Source organism: Boleophthalmus pectinirostris, unplaced genomic scaffold, assembly GCF_026225935.1.
Source record: "Boleophthalmus pectinirostris isolate CB_2022bp ecotype Guang Dong unplaced genomic scaffold, ASM2622593v1 HiC_scaffold_19, whole genome shotgun sequence".
NCBI classification, from domain to species: Eukaryota; Metazoa; Chordata; class Actinopteri; order Gobiiformes; family Gobiidae; genus Boleophthalmus; species Boleophthalmus pectinirostris.
In genome coordinates, this window is record NW_026571140.1 from 42,883,536 (window position 1) to 42,905,298 (window position 21,763).

The 21,763-nt window shown below is 45.9% G+C and overlaps 1 protein-coding gene across 1 annotated transcript in view; it reads right to left on the minus strand.

Moving 5' to 3' along the window:
- Positions 1 to 3,139: 3,139 nt before the first annotated feature.
- The window catches only part of LOC129409171 (cadherin-related family member 5-like), a 26,242-nt gene continuing 7,618 nt past the window's right edge, over positions 3,140 to 21,763 (minus strand). The window contains exons 4-14 of the mRNA XM_055154366.1: positions 20,839 to 20,928; positions 20,233 to 20,319; positions 18,987 to 19,091; positions 16,618 to 16,803; positions 16,398 to 16,488; positions 14,927 to 15,024; positions 13,845 to 14,051; positions 13,388 to 13,501; positions 13,084 to 13,302; positions 11,272 to 11,507; positions 3,140 to 5,622 (exon numbers count right to left, since the gene is read on the minus strand). Coding sequence (XP_055010341.1) covers positions 5,358 to 5,622; positions 11,272 to 11,507; positions 13,084 to 13,302; positions 13,388 to 13,501; positions 13,845 to 14,051; positions 14,927 to 15,024; positions 16,398 to 16,488; positions 16,618 to 16,803; positions 18,987 to 19,091; positions 20,233 to 20,319; positions 20,839 to 20,928 — 1,698 coding nt within the window. The 3' untranslated portion in view covers positions 3,140 to 5,357. The remainder of the gene's footprint in view (positions 5,623 to 11,271; positions 11,508 to 13,083; positions 13,303 to 13,387; positions 13,502 to 13,844; positions 14,052 to 14,926; positions 15,025 to 16,397; positions 16,489 to 16,617; positions 16,804 to 18,986; positions 19,092 to 20,232; positions 20,320 to 20,838; positions 20,929 to 21,763) is intronic.

The window sequence follows — 21,763 nt, forward strand, 5'->3', positions numbered from 1 at the left end:
AAAGGATTTTAAGTGCGTCTAATAGTCCAAAAAATACGGTAATTTAAAAACACGGAGGAGCACAAAACAACTCCAGGTATGTTTTCCTAGTCTCCATGGAGATGTTACTGCTTGGTCTGTAATGTTCCACACTGGCATTAAAGACATCGGCCTTACATATTTTCAATTACAGGTGATTTAAAAAAAATCCTGAACAAAATAAAAACCTCACCTGCTTGTCTCTAGCCAAGTGCGTTTAATGCCAGACTGTGGGACATTCCATGGAGACAAGCAGATGGCAGACCCTCCACCGAAAAGTTACATAATGCGTCTTTAATTTACCTAGAATTGAGGACTGAGGTGGTTTAATTCAGGCTAAAACAGTAGCTGCTAACGTTGAAGTTTATTAGTAAATGAGAAGAGTCTGGTGGAGATGAACGCGCTTTAAAAACACAGAGGAGCACAAAACAAGTCCAGGAATGTTTTCCTCGTCTCCATGGAGATGTTATTGCTTGGCCTGTAATGTTCCACACTGGCATTAAAGAGATGAGCCTTGCATATTTTCAATTACAGGTGAAATGTTTTTAAGTCCTGAACAAAATAAAAACTTGAAAACGTCACCTGCTTGTCTCCAGCTAAGTAAGTTTAATGTCAAAATGTGGGACATTCTTCGCAAAAAAAAAAGACATCTCCATGGAGACAAGCAGATGGCAGACCCTCCACCGAAAAGTTACACAGTGCGTCTTTAATTTACCTACGAGTGAGGATTGAGGTGGTTTAAATCAGGCTAAAACAGTAGCTGCAAATGTGGAAGTTGATAAAAAAATAAAAAATAAAAAATAAAAAAATAAACACGGAGACGCACAAAACCTCTGGAAGCCCCTTTCCACCAGTAAATAAAAAATAAAAGCCTCACAGAAAGTCATAATTAAGAGTATAAAATTCACAATTACGAGTTTAAAACCCATAATTATACATTTTTGATTTACTGGTGGAAATGGGCTTCCAGACAAAACAACTCCAGGTATGTTTGTTTTTTGTCCAGGTAACACATTTTACACATTCAGAGCTTCGATATTAAAGGAGACATTTTAAATAAATAAATAAATAGCTGTAGTGCAAATGTTAAAGGCACGTTAACCGAGTCCATAAAAACAGTTAAATCTGAAAGGCACGAAGCTGAAATCTGTCGAGTCCTTTGTATTTTCCGAGAGTCGCTGGTTTATGGATTCTGAGGTTTTTCAGCTGCAAAAAGAAATGTTATTAAAGTGAAACTAAACACCTAAACTCCGCCCCCACAAACAGATTTCAAACAGAGCTGGAAAACTGGGTGTGGTCTGGAGGACTAAAGGCCGATTCATACTTCATAGGAACTTGAACAAAATGACGTTATTTTTTTCGACGAGCTCCTGTTGGGCGGATCTTGCAACTTGTTCTCGACTCGTCTACGTTTATGAACAGAAGACGCAAAAGTGGTGTTGCGAATCTGTGTATCATTTGTTCTTCAAAATAAAACCAAAAATAAGTTTTACTGCCATAGTTTTGATTTGCTTTTTATTTGATTCTTGAATAATATGTAATATGCACATAAGAGAAGATTTCGTGCTTTTATTTTGGTAGTCAGCAGGTAGGAACTGTTATTGTTTTGTTCGGTTCCGCTGGACCCCTTGATAGAGACGCACGCCTGGTCAAGAAACAGTAGTGTGGCGTGTCAGCAAAGAAGTCAATTAAAGTTAAAATAAAGTGAATAGAGTTATGTTAAAGGTCATTCTACCTCCAAAATATGGGTCAGCCAGCGAGGTATGTTTTTTGTAATTGTTCATGTTTTTATTTTATGTCTTTATATTATACCTTTTCTGATTGTAATTTATGTTAATTATTTTAGTTCGACGGTGGCGTTGGTGATGTTGGCATCAGGGGCATCCTGTGGGTCTCGAAATTGTACAGGCCACAATAAAGATTGAGCAAACCATCAGTAAAAAGAACTCTTTTTTGACAACACGAGGAGGTGGAGTGATAATAAGAAAAGGAAAAAAACAACTATTTTCTCCATTTCTGTCCCAAAACCAAAATGAAAAAAAAACAGATAACGATTCATTTTTTCAGTTTTCGATTTTGTGTTTTAAAGAAAAATGGAATTCCTGATTCATCAGCTGGTTTCACTTCGTTTCACGTCATCGTATCCGTGTGACCTCGCAGCATCAGGATTCGTTCGCCCGACAGTTTATTTAACCAATCGCTGCTATTTAGTCATGATGTTTGTAATGCGCCATAACGAGGCTAACTGTTACATTAAACTTTTCCCAAATCCTGTAGGAAGAAGAACAATAACGTCTTTCCCCTTGATAAAATTCACCAAACATTCTCTTTGTTCCGGCTTTAAATCCTCGATCTCGGGAATCGTTGACAACACAGACTGTCTGTCTCTTCTCTGATTGGCTGGTGCCTGAACTCACACTTCCATGGTTCTTGTAAACCGTCTAGTGCAGGCATGTCCAAACTATGGCCCGTGAGCCCAATGCGGCTCTCAGACAAATTTTTCTTGGCCCTCAGGCTTCCAGGAGAGTTGGCCCAAATGACCTTGCATCAATTAAAAATTAACTTTTTATTACAAGTTTTTTGAAAATCTACCTCGATAAACAATTAATATTTAGTGTGTGGTTTTGAGGTTCTTAGCATAAATAAAGGACTGATGTCTCATTCTAATGTGTTACATATGTATTTCAATTATTCACTGTATTGAGCTCCAGTCTATGGCCGTCGATCGCCCTCTGCTTCATCTGTGTTTAGATTTGTGGCTCTTGATGAAAAAAGTTTGGACACTCCTGGTCTAGTCTATTCTGATTCCTGACCAAGTCTCTGGAGAGAAATGAAACTGAGTGGAGGCACTAGGTGGCGCCAGCCTGACTACCAACACTCCGGCTCACTGGGAAATGAGGTCCTATGTCCAAAATTCCGAATTCTCCCTTTAATACTGAGCTAATAAGAGCGAGGGGGTGGGGCAGAGCGAGGGGCGGGGCAGAGGGGGCGGGCAGAGGGGCGAGAGGGGGCGGGGCAGAGCGAGGGGGCGGGCAGAACGAGGGCGGAGGCGGGACAGAACGAGGGGGCGGGGAGCAGGGGGCGGGACAGAACGAGGGGCGGGGCAGAGCGAGGGGGCGGGGCAGAGCGAGGGGGCGGGACACTTCCTCAGCAGAACATCTTTTGAAGTATGAAATGTCAGAGCCTAAACAAACTTTTTTCTTGTTCTTATCACCTCAAGAACAACAACAAAGTTCAATGATCTTCTGAAGTATGAACTGGCCTTAAACGGGAGAGTGAGAGGAGGAGGAGGGGTCTGGAGGTACACCCGGCTGTAATCAGGGCAGTCGTGTGTGATGTCACCAGCTACTGGAAAATTCTGCATTTTCCAAACTCTTTTTGACTGTTTTTGAGTAGAAAAGTTGCCAAAAATGCTGAATGACAGAAGATAAAGCTGTTAAAACACAATCTACACAGTTAAGTCGTGGAAGAGAGTGGATTTAGTTCATCGTCTTTAAAGTGGATGATTAGCAGCGCGGCGAGGATGAAGCGGTGAAGATCGAGGGACGTGTGTTAAAAGCGTAAAACTGTTCGTAACATTCTTTGTTCTTTAATCGTCAAACGTCGAGTTGTTTGAGGTCGTCGCGTGATCTGAAACGCTTTCAGTCACATTAAAGAGGGGGTATCTGACTTCTACGGGGAATTAACCGCCGACACAGAACGTGCTCCGAGTCTCCCCTGACTTCGCTCTCCGTGCTAAGTCGCTCCCCCTTCAGAGCGCTATCACAACACAATATGAAACTACCGCACATCACGTCAGGTTTGTCGAGTTGCCGTGTTCAGTTTTGAGTCATGTTTTTGTGTATTTATATAGATTTGTCGTGTGAGCGAATGGGGGACATGACGCAGGCTTGTGGGCGGAGCCTCGTACAGACTTGGGTCTAAAGGTTCGTTCAGATCGGAGCGTCAAAAAAACGCGCCGGACGCCTCTAGTCGGAGCCTTTTCATTTGAGTTTAGACGCCCCCGACGAGCTTCTTGGACGCCGTGGACGAACGGGAGAAAAATACTTGACGCATTGACCAGGCAGGGCGTCCGTTGCCGTGGAAACATGTGACGGACTTTTCCAGGAACGATGGACCAGGCTGAGAGAGACTTTAGTGTTTCTATTACATAAAACACATCAGCGGAGGGAGATTGGCTCGACGGTTGTGGCGTGAATATATTTATACTCTGCTAATGACACTGGTTTAGTCCTGGTTTAGTCCTGGTTTAGTCCTGGTTTAGTCCTGGTTTAGTCCTGGCGACCGGCTCGGCAGTTGCAGCATGTTTATATTTATATTCCACTCATGTTCGTGGCTCCTGGCCCTGGTTCTCGGATCTCGGGAGAGTCGTCCTTGATTAGTTGATGCCAGTGGTGCAGTGGGGATTTTTTTTAAGTGGGGGTACGGGATTCATGACTGAACCAGGACTAAACCAGGACTGAATCAGACTGAACCAGGACTAAACCAGGACGAAACCAAGACTGAACCAGGACTGAAACCAGGACTGAACCAGGACTAAAACAGGACTAAACCAGCATTAAACTAGGACTGAACCAGGTCTAAGCCAAGTCTAGACCAGGACGAAACCAAGACTAAACCAGGACCGAACCAGGACTGAACCAGGTCTGAACCAGGACTGAACCAGGACTGAACCAAGACTGAATCAGGTCTAAGCCGGTCTAAACCAGGACTAAACCAGGACTAACCCAGGACTGAACCAGGACTACACCAGGATTAAACCATTACTACCATTACTAATCTTGTACTTTAGTTCTGGTTTAGTTCTGATTTAGACCTGGTTTAGTTCTGGTTTAGACCTGTTTTAGTCCTGGTTCCCTCATGAGCCTATGCAGTTTGTTTTCATCGTTGCCAGTTGCTCCGGTTTAACATTTAAGTTGTAAATTTTTTTTGTATTTGTTATTTTTTATATCTCACGTCGGGAGAAGAGGGTGGACGGCGAACTCCCGCGAACCTCACTGACTACGCCCCTGGTTGAAGCGGAAAAAAACCCCCCGAAGGACTCCTCAGATGCACGTTCCCGTAGACTTTACGTGTAAACTGGACCCGTTGACGCTCCGAATTGAACTGACCTTTAGACCTCTTCAGGCAGTTTTTTTTCTGGATGATACCCCCTCTTTAAGACTTTGAGCCTGGTCAGTGAAGTAACCAGTCTGTTGTAGGCACTTTAAAAACCCGGAGGAGCACTTTGTGGATAAGGGGAACGTGTCTGGCATTGAACCACCAACTCGGACAGAATATCAAAAAGTTAATTTAGCTTTAAGGTTATTTGTGAAGTAAAAGTCTCTTGGGCAGCAGCTCTACTCCTCCGCCTTCTTGTCTGTGTTCTCGGGGTTTGTCTCTGTGTCCGGGCTCTCGTCTCTCATCGGGGCTTTGGGGTCGCGCACCGCCTCCTCTTCCTGTTTGGGCTCCTCCTCCTCCTGCGTCTCCTCGCCGTCGTCCAGGATGGCGGTGTCGGGGATGATCTCCACTTCGATCTCTGAGGAGTTCTCGCTCTCTTTGAACCAAACCGACTTCTGTCCCTCCTTCCTCTTGGGACGCGTCAGGACAGACTCAGAGCCGTTCCTAAAAACGCCACAAGGAAAAGAAATATTGTGATTATACTCAAGATTTTAGTTTAAAAAGTAGGATTCAGTTCAAAGTTCAACAATGTCAACAACTCAAGAAGACTTAAAGGTTGTATGGAGGATTTTTTTTTGTTTTTTTTTTGTTTCAAGTTGTCAATGATAGATTATAGATGCAGTAGCCTTGTAATTATGATGACCAAAAAAAAGAGAATAAAAATTCATCAACTCTGGACGTGGTGGGGCTAAACATTTGCCAATAGATAACGACACTGCCTCGTTATCTGTGAGCTGACAGGCTGTCAATCAAACTCCCTACGTTTCTAGTGTAACTGACTTGCCTGCGCCGCCGGTACGTGGTTTATGTACGACTGTCACACAGTCCACAGACGCACAGACGCTGTTTACTCCACCAACGCAACAGTTCTTAGCGGCTTTTTTGACCTATATCTTCCTCGCAGTTCGCACAAAGTTTGTTGCAATGGCGACAAGAATCTACGAGCAGTTCGCCCCAAAACAAAGTCCGTTTTTGAGGTCGCTGAAAGAAGAAGACAAGGGGAAAAGCAGCGAAGCCAAACTAAGGTGATTCTTGAAGATTCATTCCAGCGATGGCGCGACTGAAGCAGACGCAGGGTCTAAAGACTGAACCACTGGTCCACAAATTACTCCTGGACAGGAAACTTCTGCTTATTATGAAAACGTACTTTATTTCCAAGAGCGAGACAAACGTTTTTCAGGACACGAATGCGATATCCTATGTCTGAAAACGTAATTTTCAAGGCAAAGAAAGAGTCCGCTTGCTGCTGCGTGTTGTAGTAGTAGCTTCATTCGCACGGAATCTCTGCGCCCCTCTCTCTGCCCGTTCCGCTCTTCTCCCTGCTCCTCACGGAATCTCCACGCACCGCTCCCCTCTCCTCTCCCTCTCCTCTCTCTCCTGCTCCGCTCTCTTCTCCCTGCTTCTCACTTCTCGTCCGCGCACGAAATGTCCGCACACCCGCTCCCCCCGCTCCTCACTTCTCCGTCTTGTCTAACCAACACTGTAGTTAGTTGTTTACAAGTCATGTGCAGCACCGGCTGTAAACAAACCTGTTTGTGGCGTAAGGAGGAGGAGGGAGGAGGTGTTTCTACGTAGGAGCTGTAGGGGAGGGGAGGTGGTTTCACGCAGGCGCAACATTTGAAAAAGGACAAACAGTCGCTGGATTTCTCCTTCCTTGGAAAATCCTCTATACAACCTTTAAAGGAGCTGTACCTGATTTTTTTTTTCATGTATTTGAGCAAAAAGTGTCTTTCCTTAAGGGCAAATTATAGTTTGGCATCGACTCTACCGCTGTCGCCTTGTCGCTCGTTTTTGATTTATGGACCTGCATCGAGGTCCATGGAAATGTACGTAGAGCAGATGTAGAAACGACCAATCACAGCCCTTATTGTCTGCGTCGCTTTCCCTGCTGTCTGCGTTTTTCTGACGTGTAGTTAGAAAAGTTCGGAGTCGCACGTCGGCTGAAGCAGATGTCAAAAGTTTTACGCTTGTGTTTTTGCATGTGGTGACCTGAGTTTAGTGTTTTACGGTCGTGTTTGCGTGTGGTGACCTGAGTTTGGTGTTTTACGGTTGTGTTTGCGTGGTGACCTGAATTTGGTGTTTTACGGTCGTGTGCTTGCGTGTGGTGACCTGAGTTTGGTGTTTTCCGGTCGTGTGTTTGCGTGGTGACCTGAGTTCGGTGTTTTCCGGTCGTGTGTTTGCGTGGTGACCTGAGTTCGGTGTTTTTCCGGTCGTGTGTTTTGCGTGGTGACCTGAGTTCGGTGGTTTACGGTTGTGTTTGTGCGTGTGGTGACCTGAGTTCGGTGTTTTCCGGTCGTGTGTTTGCGTGGTGACCTGAGTTTGGTGTTTTCCGGTCGTGTGTTTGCGTGGTGACCTGAGTTCGGTGTTTTACGGTCGTGTATTTGCGTGGTGACCTGAGTTCGGTGTTTTACAGTCGTGTTTTTGCGTGTGGTGACCTGAGTTCGGTGTTTTCCGGTCGTGTGTTAGTGTGGTGACCTGAGTTCGGTGTTTTCCGGTCGTGTGTTTGCGTGGTGACCTGAGTTCGGTGTTTTCCGGTCGTGTTTGTGCGTGTGGTGACCTGAGTTCGGTGTTTTACGGTCGTGTGTTTGCGTGTGGTGACCTGAGTTTGGTGTTTTACGGTCGTGTTTGTGCGTGGTGACCTGAGTTTGGTGTTTTACGGTCGTGTGTTTGCGTGTGGTGACCTGAGTTCGGTGTTTTCCGGTCGTGTGTTTGCGTGGTGACCTGAGTTTGGTGTTTTCGGTCGTGTGTTTGCGTGGTGACCTGAGTTCGGTGTTTTACGGTTGTATTTGTGCGTGGTGACCTGAGTTCGGTGTTTTCCAGTCGTGTGTTTGCATGGTGACCTGAGTTCGGTGTTTTACGGTCGTGTTTGTGCGTGTGGTGACCTGAGTTTGGTGTTTTACGGTCGTGTGTTTGCGTGGTGACCTGAGTTTGGTGTTTTCCGGTCGTGTGTTTGCGTGGTGACCTGAGTTCGGTGTTTTCCTGTCGTGTGTTTGCGTGGTGACCTGAGTTCGGTGTTTTCCGGTCGTGTGTTTGCGTGGTGACCTGAGTTCGGTGTTTTCCGGTCGTGTGTGTTTGCGTGGTGACCTGAGTTCGGTGTTTTCCGGTCGTGTGTTTGCGTGGTGACCTGAGTTCGGTGTTTTACGGTCGTGTTTTTGTGTGTGGTGACCTGAGTTCGGTGTTTTCCGGTCGTGTGTTTGCGTGGTGACCTGAGTTCGGTGTTTTCCGGTCGTGTGTTTGCGTGGTGACCTGAGTTCGGTGTTTTCCGGTCGTGTGTTTGCGTGTTGACCTGAGTTCGGTGTTTTCCGGTCGTGTGTTTGCGTGGTGACCTGAGTTCGGTGTTTTCCGGTCGTGTGTTTGCGTGGTGACCTGAGTTCGGTGTTTTCCGGTCGTGTTTTTGTGTGTGGTGACCTGAGTTCGGTGTTTTACGGTCGTGTGTTTGCGTGGTGACCTGAGTTCGGTGTTTTCCGGTCGTGTGTTTGCGTGGTGACCTGAGTTCGGTGTTTTACGGTCGTGTGTTTGCGTGGTGACCTGAGTTAGGTGTTTTACGGTCGTGTGTTTGAGTGGTGACCTGAGTTCGGTGTTTTACGGTCGTGTATTTGCGTGGTGACCTGAGTTTGGTGTTTTACGGTCGTGTGTTCTCGTGGTGACCTGAGTTTGGTGTTTTACGGTCGTGTTTTTGCGTGTGGTGACCTGAGTTTGGTGTTTTCCGGTCGTGTGTTTGCGTGGTGACCTGAGTTCGGTGTTTTCCGGTCGTGTTGTTTGCGTGGTGACCTGAGTTTGGTGTTTTCCGGTCGTGTGTTTTGCGTGGTGACCTGAGTTCGGTGTTTTCCGGTCGTGTTTTTGCGTGTGGTGACCTGAGTTCGGTGTTTTCCGGTCGTGTGTTTGCGTGGTGACCTGAGTTCGGTGTTTTACGGTCGTGTTTTTGCGTGTGGTGACCTGAGTTTGGTGTTTTACGGTCGTGTGTTTGCGTGGTGACCTGAGTTCGGTGTTTTATGGTCGTGTGTTTGCGTGGTGACCTGAGTTAGGTGTTTTACGGTCGTGTGTTTGCGTGGTGACCTGAGTTCGGTGTTTTACGGTCGTGTGTTCGCGTGGTGACCTGAGTTCGGTGTTTTACGGCCGTGTTTGTGCGTGTGGTGACCTGAGTTTGGTGTTTTCCGGTCGTGTGTTTGTGTGGTGACCTGAGTTTGGTGTTTTCCGGTCGTGTGTTTGCGTGGTGACCTGAGTTTGGTGTTTTACGGTCGTGTATTTGCGTGGTGACCTGAGTTCGGTGTTTTACAGTCGTGTTTTTGCGTGTGGTGACCTGAGTTCGGTGTTTTCCGGTCGTGTGTTAGTGTGGTGACCTGAGTTCGGTGTTTTCCGGTCGTGTGTTTGCGTGGTGACCTGAGTTCGGTGTTTTCCGGTCGTGTGTTTGCGTGGTGACCTGAGTTCGGTGTTTTACGGTCGTGTGTTTGCGTGTGGTGACCTGAGTTCGGTGTTTTATGGTTGTGTTTGTGCGTGGTGACCTGAGTTTGGTGTTTTACGGTCGTGTGTTTGCGTGTGGTGACCTGAGTTCGGTGTTTTCCGGTCGTGTGTTTGCGTGGTGACCTGAGTTTGGTGTTTTCCGGTCGTGTGTTTGCGTGGTGACCTGAGTTCGGTGTTTTACGGTTGTATTTGTGCGTGGTGACCTGAGTTCGGTGTTTTCCAGTCGTGTGTTTGCATGGTGACCTGAGTTCGGTGTTTTACGGTCGTGTTTGTGCGTGTGGTGACCTGAGTTTGGTGTTTTACGGTCGTGTGTTTGCGTGGTGACCTGAGTTCGGTGTTTTACGGTTGTGTGTTTGCGTGGTGACCTGAGTTTGGTGTTTTACGGTCGTGTTTGTGCGTGTGGTGACCTGAGTTCGGTGTTTTACGGTCGTGTGTTTGCGTGGTGACCTGAGTTCGGTGTTTTCCGTCGTGTGTTTGCGTGGTGACCTGAGTTCGGTGTTTTCCGGTCGTGTGTTTTGCGTGGTGACCTGAGTTCGGTGTTTTCCGGTGTTTTCGTGTTGTTGCGTGTGTGACCTGAGTTCGGGTGTTTTCCGGTCGTGTGTTTGCGTGTGGTGACCTGAGTTCGGTGTTTTCCGGTCGTGTGTGTTTGCGTGGTGACCTGAGTTCGGTGTTTTCCGGTCGTGTGTTTTTGCGTGTGTGACCTGAGTTGGGTGTTTTCGGTCGTGTGTTTTGCGTGGTGACCTGAGTTCGGTGTTTTCCGGTCGTGTGTTTGCGTGGTGACCTGAGTTCGGTGTTTTACGGTCGTGTGTTTGCGTGGTGACCTGAGTTCGGTGTTTTACGGTCGTGTTTTTGCGTGGTGGTGACCTGAGTTCGGTGTTTTCCGGTCGTGTGTTTTGCGTGTGACCTGAGTTCGGTGTTTTCCGGTCGTGTGTTTGCGTGGTGACCTGAGTTCGGTGTTTTCCGGTCGTGTGTTTGCGTGGTGACCTGAGTTCGGTGTTTTCCGGTCGTGTGTTTGCGTGGTGACCTGAGTTCGGTGTTTTCCGGTCGTGTGTTTGCGTGGTGACCTGAGTTCGGTGTTTTACGGTCGTGTTTGTGCGTGTGGTGACCTGAGTTCGGTGTTTTCCGGTCGTGTGTTTGCGTGGTGACCTGAGTTCGGTGTTTTCCGGTCGTGTGTTTGCGTGGTGACCTGAGTTCGGTGTTTTACGGTCGTGTGTTTGCGTGTGGTGACCTGAGTTCGGTGTTTTCCGGTCGTGTGTTTGCGTGGTGACCTGAGTTCGGTGTTTTCCGGTCGTGTGTTTGCGTGGTGACCTGAGTTCGGTGTTTTCCGGTCGTGTGTTTGCGTGGTGACCTGAGTTCGGTGTTTTCCGGTCGTGTGTTTGCGTGGTGACCTGAGTTCGGTGTTTTCCGGTCGTGTTTTTGCGTGTGGTGACCTGAGTTCGGTGTTTTCCGGTCGTGTGTTTGCGTGGTGACCTGAGTTCGGTGTTTTCCGGTCGTGTGTTCGCGTGGTGACCTGAGTTCGGTGTTTTACGGTCGTGTTTTTGCGTGTGGTGACCTGAGTTCGGTGTTTTCCGGTCGTGTGTTTGCGTGGTGACCTGAGTTCGGTGTTTTCCGGTCGTGTGTTTGCGTGGTGACCTGAGTTCGGGGCTGCGGCGGCTCATGGGGCTCGTGCGGTGGATGTGGTTGGAGAAGGTTCCGCAGGAGGAGCAGGTTTTGGAGCTGCGTTTGCCCAGAGGAAGCACTCGGCCTCTGGGGAACATGGCTCCCCATCGCCCCCTGGAGTCCGCCTCCGTCTGGAAGCCGTCGTTGGTGAACTGCAGAGAGTCTCTGTGTGAGTGAGACTGGGGGCCCGAGAAGCAGGGGCCCAAGCACTGCACAGGGACCAACAGACACAACATACACTTAGAATGGAGACTAAACAAGGTCTAATTCAGGTCTAAATCCAGTCTAAACCTGGTCTAAACCTGGTCTAAATCCAGTGTAAACCTAGTCTAAACCTGGTCTAAATCTGGTCTAAAGATGGTCTAAACCTGGTCTAAACCTGGTCTAAACCTGGTCTAAATCCAGTGTAAACCTAGTCTAAACCTGGTCTAAACTTGGTCTAAACCTGGTCTAAACCCAATCTAATCCTGGTCTAAACCCAGTGTAAACCTGGTCTAAAACTGGTCTAAGCCTGGTCTAAACCTGGTCTAAACCTGGTCTAAGCCTGGTCTAAACCTGGTCTAAACCTGGTCTAAACCTGGTCTAAGGCTGGTCCAAGGCTGGTCTAAGCCTGGTCTAAACCTGGTCTAAGCCTGGTCTAAGCCTGGTCTAAGCCTGGTCTAAAGATGGTCTAAACCTGGTCTAAACCTGGTCTAAATCCAATCTAAATCCAGTCTAATCCTGGTCTAAATCCAGTGTAAACCTGGTCTAAAGATGGTCTAAACCTGGTCTAAACCTTGTCTAATCCTGGTCTAAATCCAGTGTAAACCTGGTCTAAAGCTGGTCTAAGCCTGGTCTAAGCCTGGTCTAAAGCTGGTCTAAACCTGGTCTAAACCTGGTCTAAATCCAATCTAAATCCAGTCTAATCCTGGTCTATATCCAGTGTAAACCTTGTCTAAACTTTGTCTAAATCTGGCCTAAACTTGGTCTAAATTTGGTCAAATCCTGATCTAAACCCAGTCTAATCCTGGTCTAAATCCAGTGTAAACCTGGTCTAAAGCTGGTCTAAACCTGGTTGAAATATGGTCTAAACCAAGTCTTAACCTGGACTAAACCTAGTGTAAACCTGGTCTAAACCCAATCTTAATCCAGCGCAAACCTGGTCTAAATGTGGTCTAAACCTGGTCTAAATGCACTATAAACCTGGTCTAAATCTGGTCTAAACCTGGTCTAAAAATGGTCTAAACCTGGGCTAAAGCCATTCTAAACCTGATCTAAATCCAGTGTAAACCTGGTCTAAAGCTGGTCTAAACCTGGTCTAAAGCTGGTCTAAGCCTGGTTTAAACCTGGTCTAAACTTGGTCTAAAACTGGTCTAAATCCAGTGTAAACCTGGTCTATATCCAGTGTAAATCCAGTCTAAACCTGTTCTAATCCTGCTGTAAACCTGATCTAAACTCATTCTAAATCCAGTATAAACCTGGTCGAAATATGGTCTAAACCAAGTCTTAACCTGGACTAAACCTAGTGTAAACCTGGTCTAAACCCAATCTAAATCCAGCGCAAACCTGGTCTAAATGTGGTCTAAACCTGGTCTAAATGCACAATAAACCTGGTCTAAATCTGGTCTAAACCTGGTCTAAACCTGGTCTAAAAATGGTCTAAACCTGGGCTAAAGCCATTCTAAACCTGATCTAAATCCAGTCTAAATCCAATCTAAACATTTTCTAAACATGATTTATCCTTGGTGTGAACCCAGCCCAAACCCGGTCCTAGTCCGGGTCCTAGTCCCGGTCCAGGGTCCAGACCTGGCAGATCTTTCCGTCTCCCTTCAGGACTCTGGAGAGGAGGAACCCGATGATGATGAGGCAGAGCACGAGGAGCGCGGCCATCACCAGCCCGAGCAGAGCCATGTCTCCGGGACGATACCCCCCGCTGGCCGGGGACGGGATCGCCACGGCCGGGATCACCTGGACCGAGAGCGCCGCCGTCCCAAACTCGCCGGTGCTCGAGTCCACGGCCCGCAGCTACGACCAGGAAAAAAAAACAAAAAAAACATCTGAGTCGGAAGAAATGTTTTTATTATCTTTTGTTTATTTATTGATTTCTGACCTGCAGAGCGAAGGACTCGGTTTTGACGACTCGCTTCAGAATCACAAACCCGTCTGACGTCACGTTCACGTAACTGCTGTACTGAACCTCGTACTTCACATCAGGATTTACGCCCTGGAACAGAACAAAACCAGGACTAAACCAGGACTGAACCAGGTCTAAACCAGGACTAAACCAGCACTGAACCAGCACTGAACCAGGTCTAAACCAGGACTGAACCAGGTCTAAACCAGGACTAAACCAGGACTGAACCAGCACTGAACCAGGACTAAAAAAGGACTAAACCAGGACTAAACCAAGACTAAGCAAAGTCTAAATTAGGACTGAACCAGGACTGAACCAGATCTAAACCAAATCTAAACTAGGACTGTATCAAGACTATAGTAATAAAAACCCAATCCAAACCCGGTTTAAACCCAGTCTAAACCCGGTCTAACATCGGTCTTGCCCCCGTTACCGTGGCGAAGTCCTCGTCGCGGGCCCTGACCCTGAAGGGCCGGTTGGTGCTCCGGTCCCTCAGGACCAGACTCTCGGGGACAGAGTTGCTGTAGATGAATCCTTCAAATCTTTCCTTCTCAAAACGAGGAGGACTCCGGCTCTTCTTCATCACCTCGAACACGACCTGAGCCACCGCGAACTGGTCTCTGTTCTGCACCTGCGACGCCTGAAACCACAACAACGCACACTCACACCTGGAGCCGCTAACTGTAGGCACTGCTCTGTCTGACGCTGTTACTCAAGTCGTTTTGTTTTAGTCTGAAGTGTGTGAAGAGCACAGGAGCAGGGCCGTGTCAGAGACACTGAACCTCCACACGGACTGGACACTGTAGGTGTTTTCAGACCGACACAGAACTGTGCCGGTTCCAGTTCCTGCACCTAATCTTAAACTAACTCACGTCTGCACACACTATAAATCAGAGCGTTTGGCAACCGAAAACGGGAACCAAATAAGACTGGGTTTTTCTAAGTGAACCGTGACGACACAGAAGACGTCAGCACGTTCATCCAGGTCACACGCGGTAAAATAAACAATAATAACAATAAACAAAGAGCATTTGAAACTATCACATATGAAACAAAAAGTATTAGATCCCGTTTGTCTTGCATGTGTCTGTGTTGGCCTGATAAGGTTATATTTTTGGATTGAGCGTCGCTGTTGCCTCCGTCACAGCAGATCGATGTTGTGTCACAGTTTGGCACATAAATAATGACTTGTATAAGTACAAACACTCGCTGGTGTCGATGAACAGATCCATGATTGTTATTTTCCTCCCTGTGACGTCTGTTTTCGTTGCCTTGTTTTTATTTGGTGGTAAATCCACACCCTCTGTTGATGACGCGTCATGGGTTCATAAATGGTTTGAACGCAGGTCGTTCACTGGTGACAACTTTGGTTCCCAGTGGAACCAGCACCAGCACCGTTCTGACCGGCCTGAACACAGTTTGTGAGGCAGACGTCTAAATGCTCTGAAACGTTGCTGACTTCACAGTTTGATCGAACATGAATGTTTTTTCAGAGCTGCAGAGACTTGGACTCACGATGACGGTGAGGGTGATGGGGCCCAGGACGTCTGCGGCTTTGGTCATGGTGATGTTTCCCGTGTCCTCGTCCATCTGGAACAGGTTCCCCTCGTTTCCTGGGAAACAGATGAACATTAAAGTGAAGCTGTGCAGACAAAAACGCTCAATGATCTGCTCTACTGGACTGAACATGGATCTATAGCGAAAGTTCAACAAACCATGAAAAACTCTGTATAAATTTAGGGTGACCAGATTTTAAAATAAAAAACTGGGACACACTGGTTTTTGGTGGTTGGTAATAATAAAATCGTTATGCAGAGTTCATTCATGTGAGTCAGTATATTCATATTTTCTTTGTGTTTTAGTCGTTTTTAAGCAGATTTAAGCAGATATTATTGGCACGGATCAGATCGGTTAAAACTAGGACAGGGAATCTGTGTCTCATTCCTTCATTTGTTTGTCAATATGAAACCAAAAATAAGAAAACAATAAAACTACTTTTTTTTTTTCATTATTTGTCTCCAAAACCAAAATGAAAAAAACAGATACAGATTTCCCGTTTCCGTGACTTAAACTGTGATGCCGGACTGAACCAGGACTGAACCAGGACTGAACCAGGACTGAACCAGGACTAAACCAGGACTGAACCAGGACTGAACCAGGACTGAACCAGGACTGAACCAGGACTAAACCAGGACTGAACCAGGACTGAACCAGGACTGAACCAGGACTGAACCAGGACTGAACCAGGACTGTGAACCAGGACTGAACCAGGACTGAACCGGACTGAAACCAGGACTGAACCAGGACTGACTGAACCAGGACTGAAACCAGGACTGAACCAGGACTGAACCAGGACTGAACCAGGACTGAACCACCAGGACTGAACCAGGACTAAACCAGGATTGAACCAGGACTGAACCAGGACTGAACCAGGACTGAACCGAACTGAACCAGGAACTGAACCAGGAGTGTCGGGACGGGCCCGCGTAGACTGTTGGGTGATCAGGACTGAGACCAGGACTAAACTGGGACTAAACCGGGACCGAGACCGGGACCAAACCTGGACTGAGACCGAGACCAGACCAGGACAAGATCAGGACTGAGACCTGTTTAGTCCTGGTTTAGTCCTGGTTTAGTCCTGCTTCAGTCCGGCATCGCAGTTTAAGTCACGTAAACAGAAAACGGTCGTTATCCGTTTTTTCCATTTTTCATTTAAACACAAAATCGAAAACTGATAAAACTAATCGTGGTCTGTCTTTTCATTTTGGTTTTGGAGACAAATAATGAAGAAAATAGTTGTTTTTTCGTTTTCTTATTATAGTTTTTTCTATTGAAAAACGAATGAACGAATGATACACAGATTCAAAACTTCTGTTAACACGATGTTTCAGTGAATATAACATTTTCAAAACAATAAAAAGGTAAATATGTGACGCGTTACAGTTCATCTCCCAACAGAAGTCAAACACCTGATCTTTAATCGTACCTTTGAGGATCTTGTAGCTGATTTGCTCGCTGCGGTTTCGGTCTCCGTCTTTGGCGAACACCGGACCAGGCTCCAGAACCAGAGGCCCCTCCTGAAGATCCAGACAGCGCCACATGAAAACAGATACAACTCATGACTTTTCACTTTACGATGTGAAGAATAAAATATCACTGTCACTCTGTCAGACTCTGTGGAATGTTCCGTGGTGGAGCTTTAGTACCTCCTTCTCGGTGAGGTTGACGCGGCCCCTGTAGCCTCCGCTCACGCACAGTTTGCTGAGGCCCAGCGAGGTCCGGACGCACGGCTGGAACCAGGGAGGCCTGTTGTCCACGTCCCGGATGTTCAGCGTCAGAGTGGCCACCGACGTGAAGAACGGTTTGTTCGACGCCGAGCCGTTAAACGTGTCCTGAGAAAAGAAACAAAAAGGTCAGATGCCCTCCCAGACTCCTACTTAAGGGCGTCACTGTTCTGTTAGACTTTTTAAGGACTATTTTCCATTAAAAAGATCAGAGATTTATGTGGGAAATATTATGTGTTGGTCATGCTAATTCACCTAATATTATGGACTTTGGAATGACAACAGGGTGGAAAACACGTATGATTATCTATAGGTCTATATAACATGTTTTTTCTGTACTTGGAGTGTCATAAAGAACATGTTTTTCTGGACTTTGAGATGCCACGAAGCAGAAAAACTGACATGTGGTCCCCGTGGCATGTTCCCACCCATGATAAGGTGCACTGGGTCAGCAGTATTGTTCATTTTCTTGCTGTTTATGCTAAATCAACAAGTTAATGTTTTGTCAAGATGTAGTATAAAGCTACCCCCGATTTTGAGTTGGGAGAGGCGTCGTTCCGGGGTGACAGTTGTACTTGATAATCAACTTGAATCTCTCTCAATGGAAAATGACGAAATAAAGTGGCCTGTTCTCTCGGATTCTCCATCTCCTGTGCTTCTTTTTAGGACACGCATTGAACCTTCCGAAAAAACCCACAAAATGGTGACCCCGACGGATGATTTGACAGAGTAATGTCTGCAAACGATGCCTCCCACGAAATCCTGGAAGTAAAGACACGAAGAACGCGTTCCCAAAAGAAGGTATGACAGCGACCTTTGTTGTTTCAGAATTCCTGTCAGATTGGCTAAATGTAAAAACTAGAAATTGTGTTTACTTTCGGGACTTTTGTGTGATCAATTTAAAAAGTAATGGAAAACTAATTATCGCATGTTATGCTTCATGGAAAAGAAAAAAGCAAAAGCTCGAATCCGTGTTAAAAGGCTTCACGTAGAAAATAAGCCAGAAGTATGTTAATTGAGATTGAAAACAAAACCAATAGTATGTTTTAGGCTTTAATCACATAAAGCGTAATTAAGAAAGTTATTGATTCCTTGAGATACCGTGTTAACCTTCACGAGAGACAAGAAAGGAATTTTATAAGGAAATTTATTTGCGGTTAAACTTTTTTACGCAGAGAAAAAACCCACATTTAGTTTTAAATTTTAAGTTAAATTGGAAGTTACTAAAGCCCAATTCCATTTCTCTCCAGCGACTACGTCAGGAATCGGAATACACTAGACCAGGCATGTCCAAACTATGGTCCGTGGGCCAAATGTGGCCCTCAGACATATTTTTCTTGCTTTTCTTGGTTTCCAGGTGAATTGGCCCAAATTACCTAAGCATTAATTAAAAATTAACCTTTTACTGCAATTTTTTTTTTTAAAGTCTACCTTGATGGTTGTATAGAGGATTTTTTTAAGGGAAGAGAAATACAGCGACAGTCCTTGTGCGCGTTCAGAATTACTGTTGAAGTTTCCTGTCTAGAAGTAATTCATCGCTGGACGAGATCTCCAAGAATCACCTCAGTTTGTCTTCGCTCCTTTTCCTCTTCTCTTCTTCTTTCAGCGACCTCAAAAACGGACTTTCTTTTGCGGCGAACCGGTCGTGGATTCTCGTCCGCCGTCGCGACAAACTTTGTGCGAAATGCGAGGAAGCGACAGTTCGAAAAAGCCTCTAAGAACCGCTGCGTAAACCACGTAATCCCCGCGCTCCGACGAGTCAGTTATACTAGGGAGTTAGATTGACAACCTAACAGCCAATAGAAAATGAGGGAGCCTCGTTTTCTATTGGCTGATGTTTATCTGGCCTCAACACGTCCACAGTTGATAGATTTTCTTTCTTTTTTTTTTGGTCATCATAATTACAAGGCTGCTGCGTCTCTGTAATGGTATTTTAAACTTTCACTCACAATTTGAAACTAAAAAAAATCCTCCATACAACCTTTAATACACCAGTTAACCTCGTAGCGACCAAATAGCAGCGATTGGTTAAATAAAAAAAAAAAGCACCTACTTACCATCGAGTGAACGAATCCTAACGCTGCGAGGTTTCTACGAAGTGAAACCGGCTCATGAATCAGGACAGCCACAATTTATGGCGCAGTTACGCATCGAACCGACACAGAGACAGCAGGGAAAGCGACGCAGACGAGATGCCAGATGCCCTCCCAGACTACTTTATCCCCATGTATCAGATGCCCTCCCAGTGTGTCAGACTCCTGTATTGTTTTGTGTCAGATGCCCTCCCGTACCTGCACGTGTAGGACCAGTGAGATCTTCTGAATCGTGTCGTAGTCGATGATGCTTTTCACCACGATCTTCGGGCTGGTCGCGTTTTCCAGACGGAAATACTTATCCTGCCACAAACAGACAGAAGCCGCGATTAAAGCCGCACTGCAGAACTTTTCTCGTCTCTGCCTGTGCCCGTTGTTTTTATATAACATTAAAACTGCCTGTAATTGGAATAAGTGTCATTTTCTTCATTCAAGCAACATTACAAACTTTTAAAAACGTTTTAACAACGTTTGCAGTCCGTGTATCGTTTGTTCATTCGTTTTTCAAAATAAAACCAAAAATAAGGAAATGAAAAAAAAAAACAAAACAACTATTTTCTTCGTTATTTGTCTCCAAAACCAAAATGAAAAAACAGATAATGATTCATTTTTTCAGTTTTCGATTTTGTGTTTAAATGAAAAATGGAAAAAACTGATAACGACCGTTTACGTGACTTAAACTGAGATGCCGAACTGAACCAGGAATGATCCAGGATTGAACCAGGCCTAACCAGGACTAAACCGAACCGGGACTGAACCAGGACTAAACCAGTCTCAGTCCCGGTCTCAGTCCCAGTCTTAAATCCCTGTCTGTTCCCAGTTTGGTCCTGGTCTTAATCCCGGTCTCAGTCCTGGTCTTGGTCCTGGTTTCAGTCCTGAGCTCGGTCTCAGTCCCGGTCTCAGTCCTGGTTTAGTCCTGGTTTAGTCCTGGTCTCAGTCCTGATTACCTGACATTCTAAGCGGGCGCACCTCCGGGCCCGCCCAACACTCAGTCCTAGTTCAGTCCTGGTTCAGTCCTGGTTCAGTCCTGGTTCAGTCCTGGTTTAGTTCTGGTTTAGTCCTAGTTCAGTTCAGCATCGCAGTTTAAGTCACTTAAACGGGAAACAGCCGTTATTCGTTTTTTCCATTTTTCATTTAAACACAAAACTGAAAAAAAACGAATCGTTATCTGTTTATTCATTTTGGTTTTGGAGACAAATTATGAAGAAAATAGTTATTTATTCATTTTCTTATTTTTGGTTTTATATTGAAAAATTTATGAACGAATGATGATTGCGTGCGTGTGTGTCGCCATGGTAACTGCTGAAAATTCCACCATAATGATACACGTCCAGCGCGACACAACAGTGAAACATCAACAGGCCCCTGCGCTCGACTCCTGAGTGATTATGAGTTATGGCATCATCAGAGTGTAGAAGGTGAATGTTCCAGAGTGTGTCTTTACTGAGGCCGGCTCCAGGCGATAGTACAGCGGCTCAGAGTCGACGTCTGTGGCTTCGATCAGACCCACGCTGGAGTTCACCGGAGACAACTGCAAACAAACAAATCTAACGTCACTGCACTGTGGAACTTTTTTTTTTTTATCTTTTGATCACTGATCTCAGAGTGAAGTATCTTTGGCTTTGACAAACTTTATTGATTCACAAGAAAAAAATATGGTTAATTTGGCCACACCGGCCGGTCAAAGCCTGATCCTGTCAGATCTCAGAAGCTCAGCAGGGTCGGGTCTGGTTGGTGTTTGAATGGGAGACATTGGGAATTCTATGAGCCACAGTGGTGTGTGTGAGTGATGGTGGTCGGAGGGGCCGATGGCGCAGATTGGCAGCCTCGCTTCTGTCAGTCTGCCCCAAGGCAGCTGTGGCTACAGTAGCAGTTTACCACCAGTGTTGAGTGAATGAATAATGAACTGTAAAGAGCTTTGGGGATCTTGAAAGGCGCTATATAAATGCAATGATTAATTCATTTTAATTCATTTGGTGTCGACATCAGAAGGTTGTATTGGTGCGTCTCTGCTTCAAATCTCAGAGGTGAAATTAAATCGTGCTCTGACCTCGTTCACCTCCAGGACGTAGTGAGTTCGGTCGAAGTTTGGGGGGTTGTCGTTGATGTTCTCCACCAGGACCTCCACAGACTCACTGAGCTGAGGAGCAGAGAGCAGAGGTCAGAGGTCAGAGGTCAGAGGTCAGGGTTCAGGGTTCAGGCTGAAAGCTCACTGTGCATTTAAAGGAGCTGTACCTGATTTTTACCGTCTTAAAAACACGAAAAAAATTGACATGGCTGTAAATGTCATGACTAAACCAGGACTAAACCAGGACTAAACCAGGCTGTGGGTCCCTTCCATGGATAAAACCAAACCAGGACTAAATTTGGACATTTGGACCAGAACGACAATGCGATGCTGCTTAAGCCTATGAGTATCACCCACGAAGAACATCAAACTGGAGAAGGAAGTGCGGACGTCACAGCGGGCGTGAACCAACGGAGCGGAAAAACGGCGGCAGAACGACAAAACAGAGTCTCCAAATACGACTTGAGAGGGTCAGTGAGAAGAACCTGCCCGGCAAAAACTGGAGGGTTCAAATTTCGGGGTGAAATATTTCAGATTGTGGAGTATATCTGAACTGGGGCAAATCAAATTTTACTCAGACACACGAGGAAAAATCAGGTACAGGATCATTTCAAGGTTGTACGGAGGATTTTTTTTTTTTTAGTTTCAAATTGTCAGTGAAACTTTAAAACACAATTACAGAGATGCAGCAGCCTTGTAATTATGATGACCAAAAAAAAAAAAAAAGAGTGAAAATCTATCAACTGTGGACATAGTGAGGCCAGATAAACATCAGCCAATAGATAACCAGGCTACCTCATTTTCTATTGGCTGTTAGGTTGTCAATCAAACTTCCTACGTTTCCAGTGTAACTGACTCGCCGGCGTGCGGGGATCACGTGGTTTATGCAGCGCTTCTTAGCAGCTTT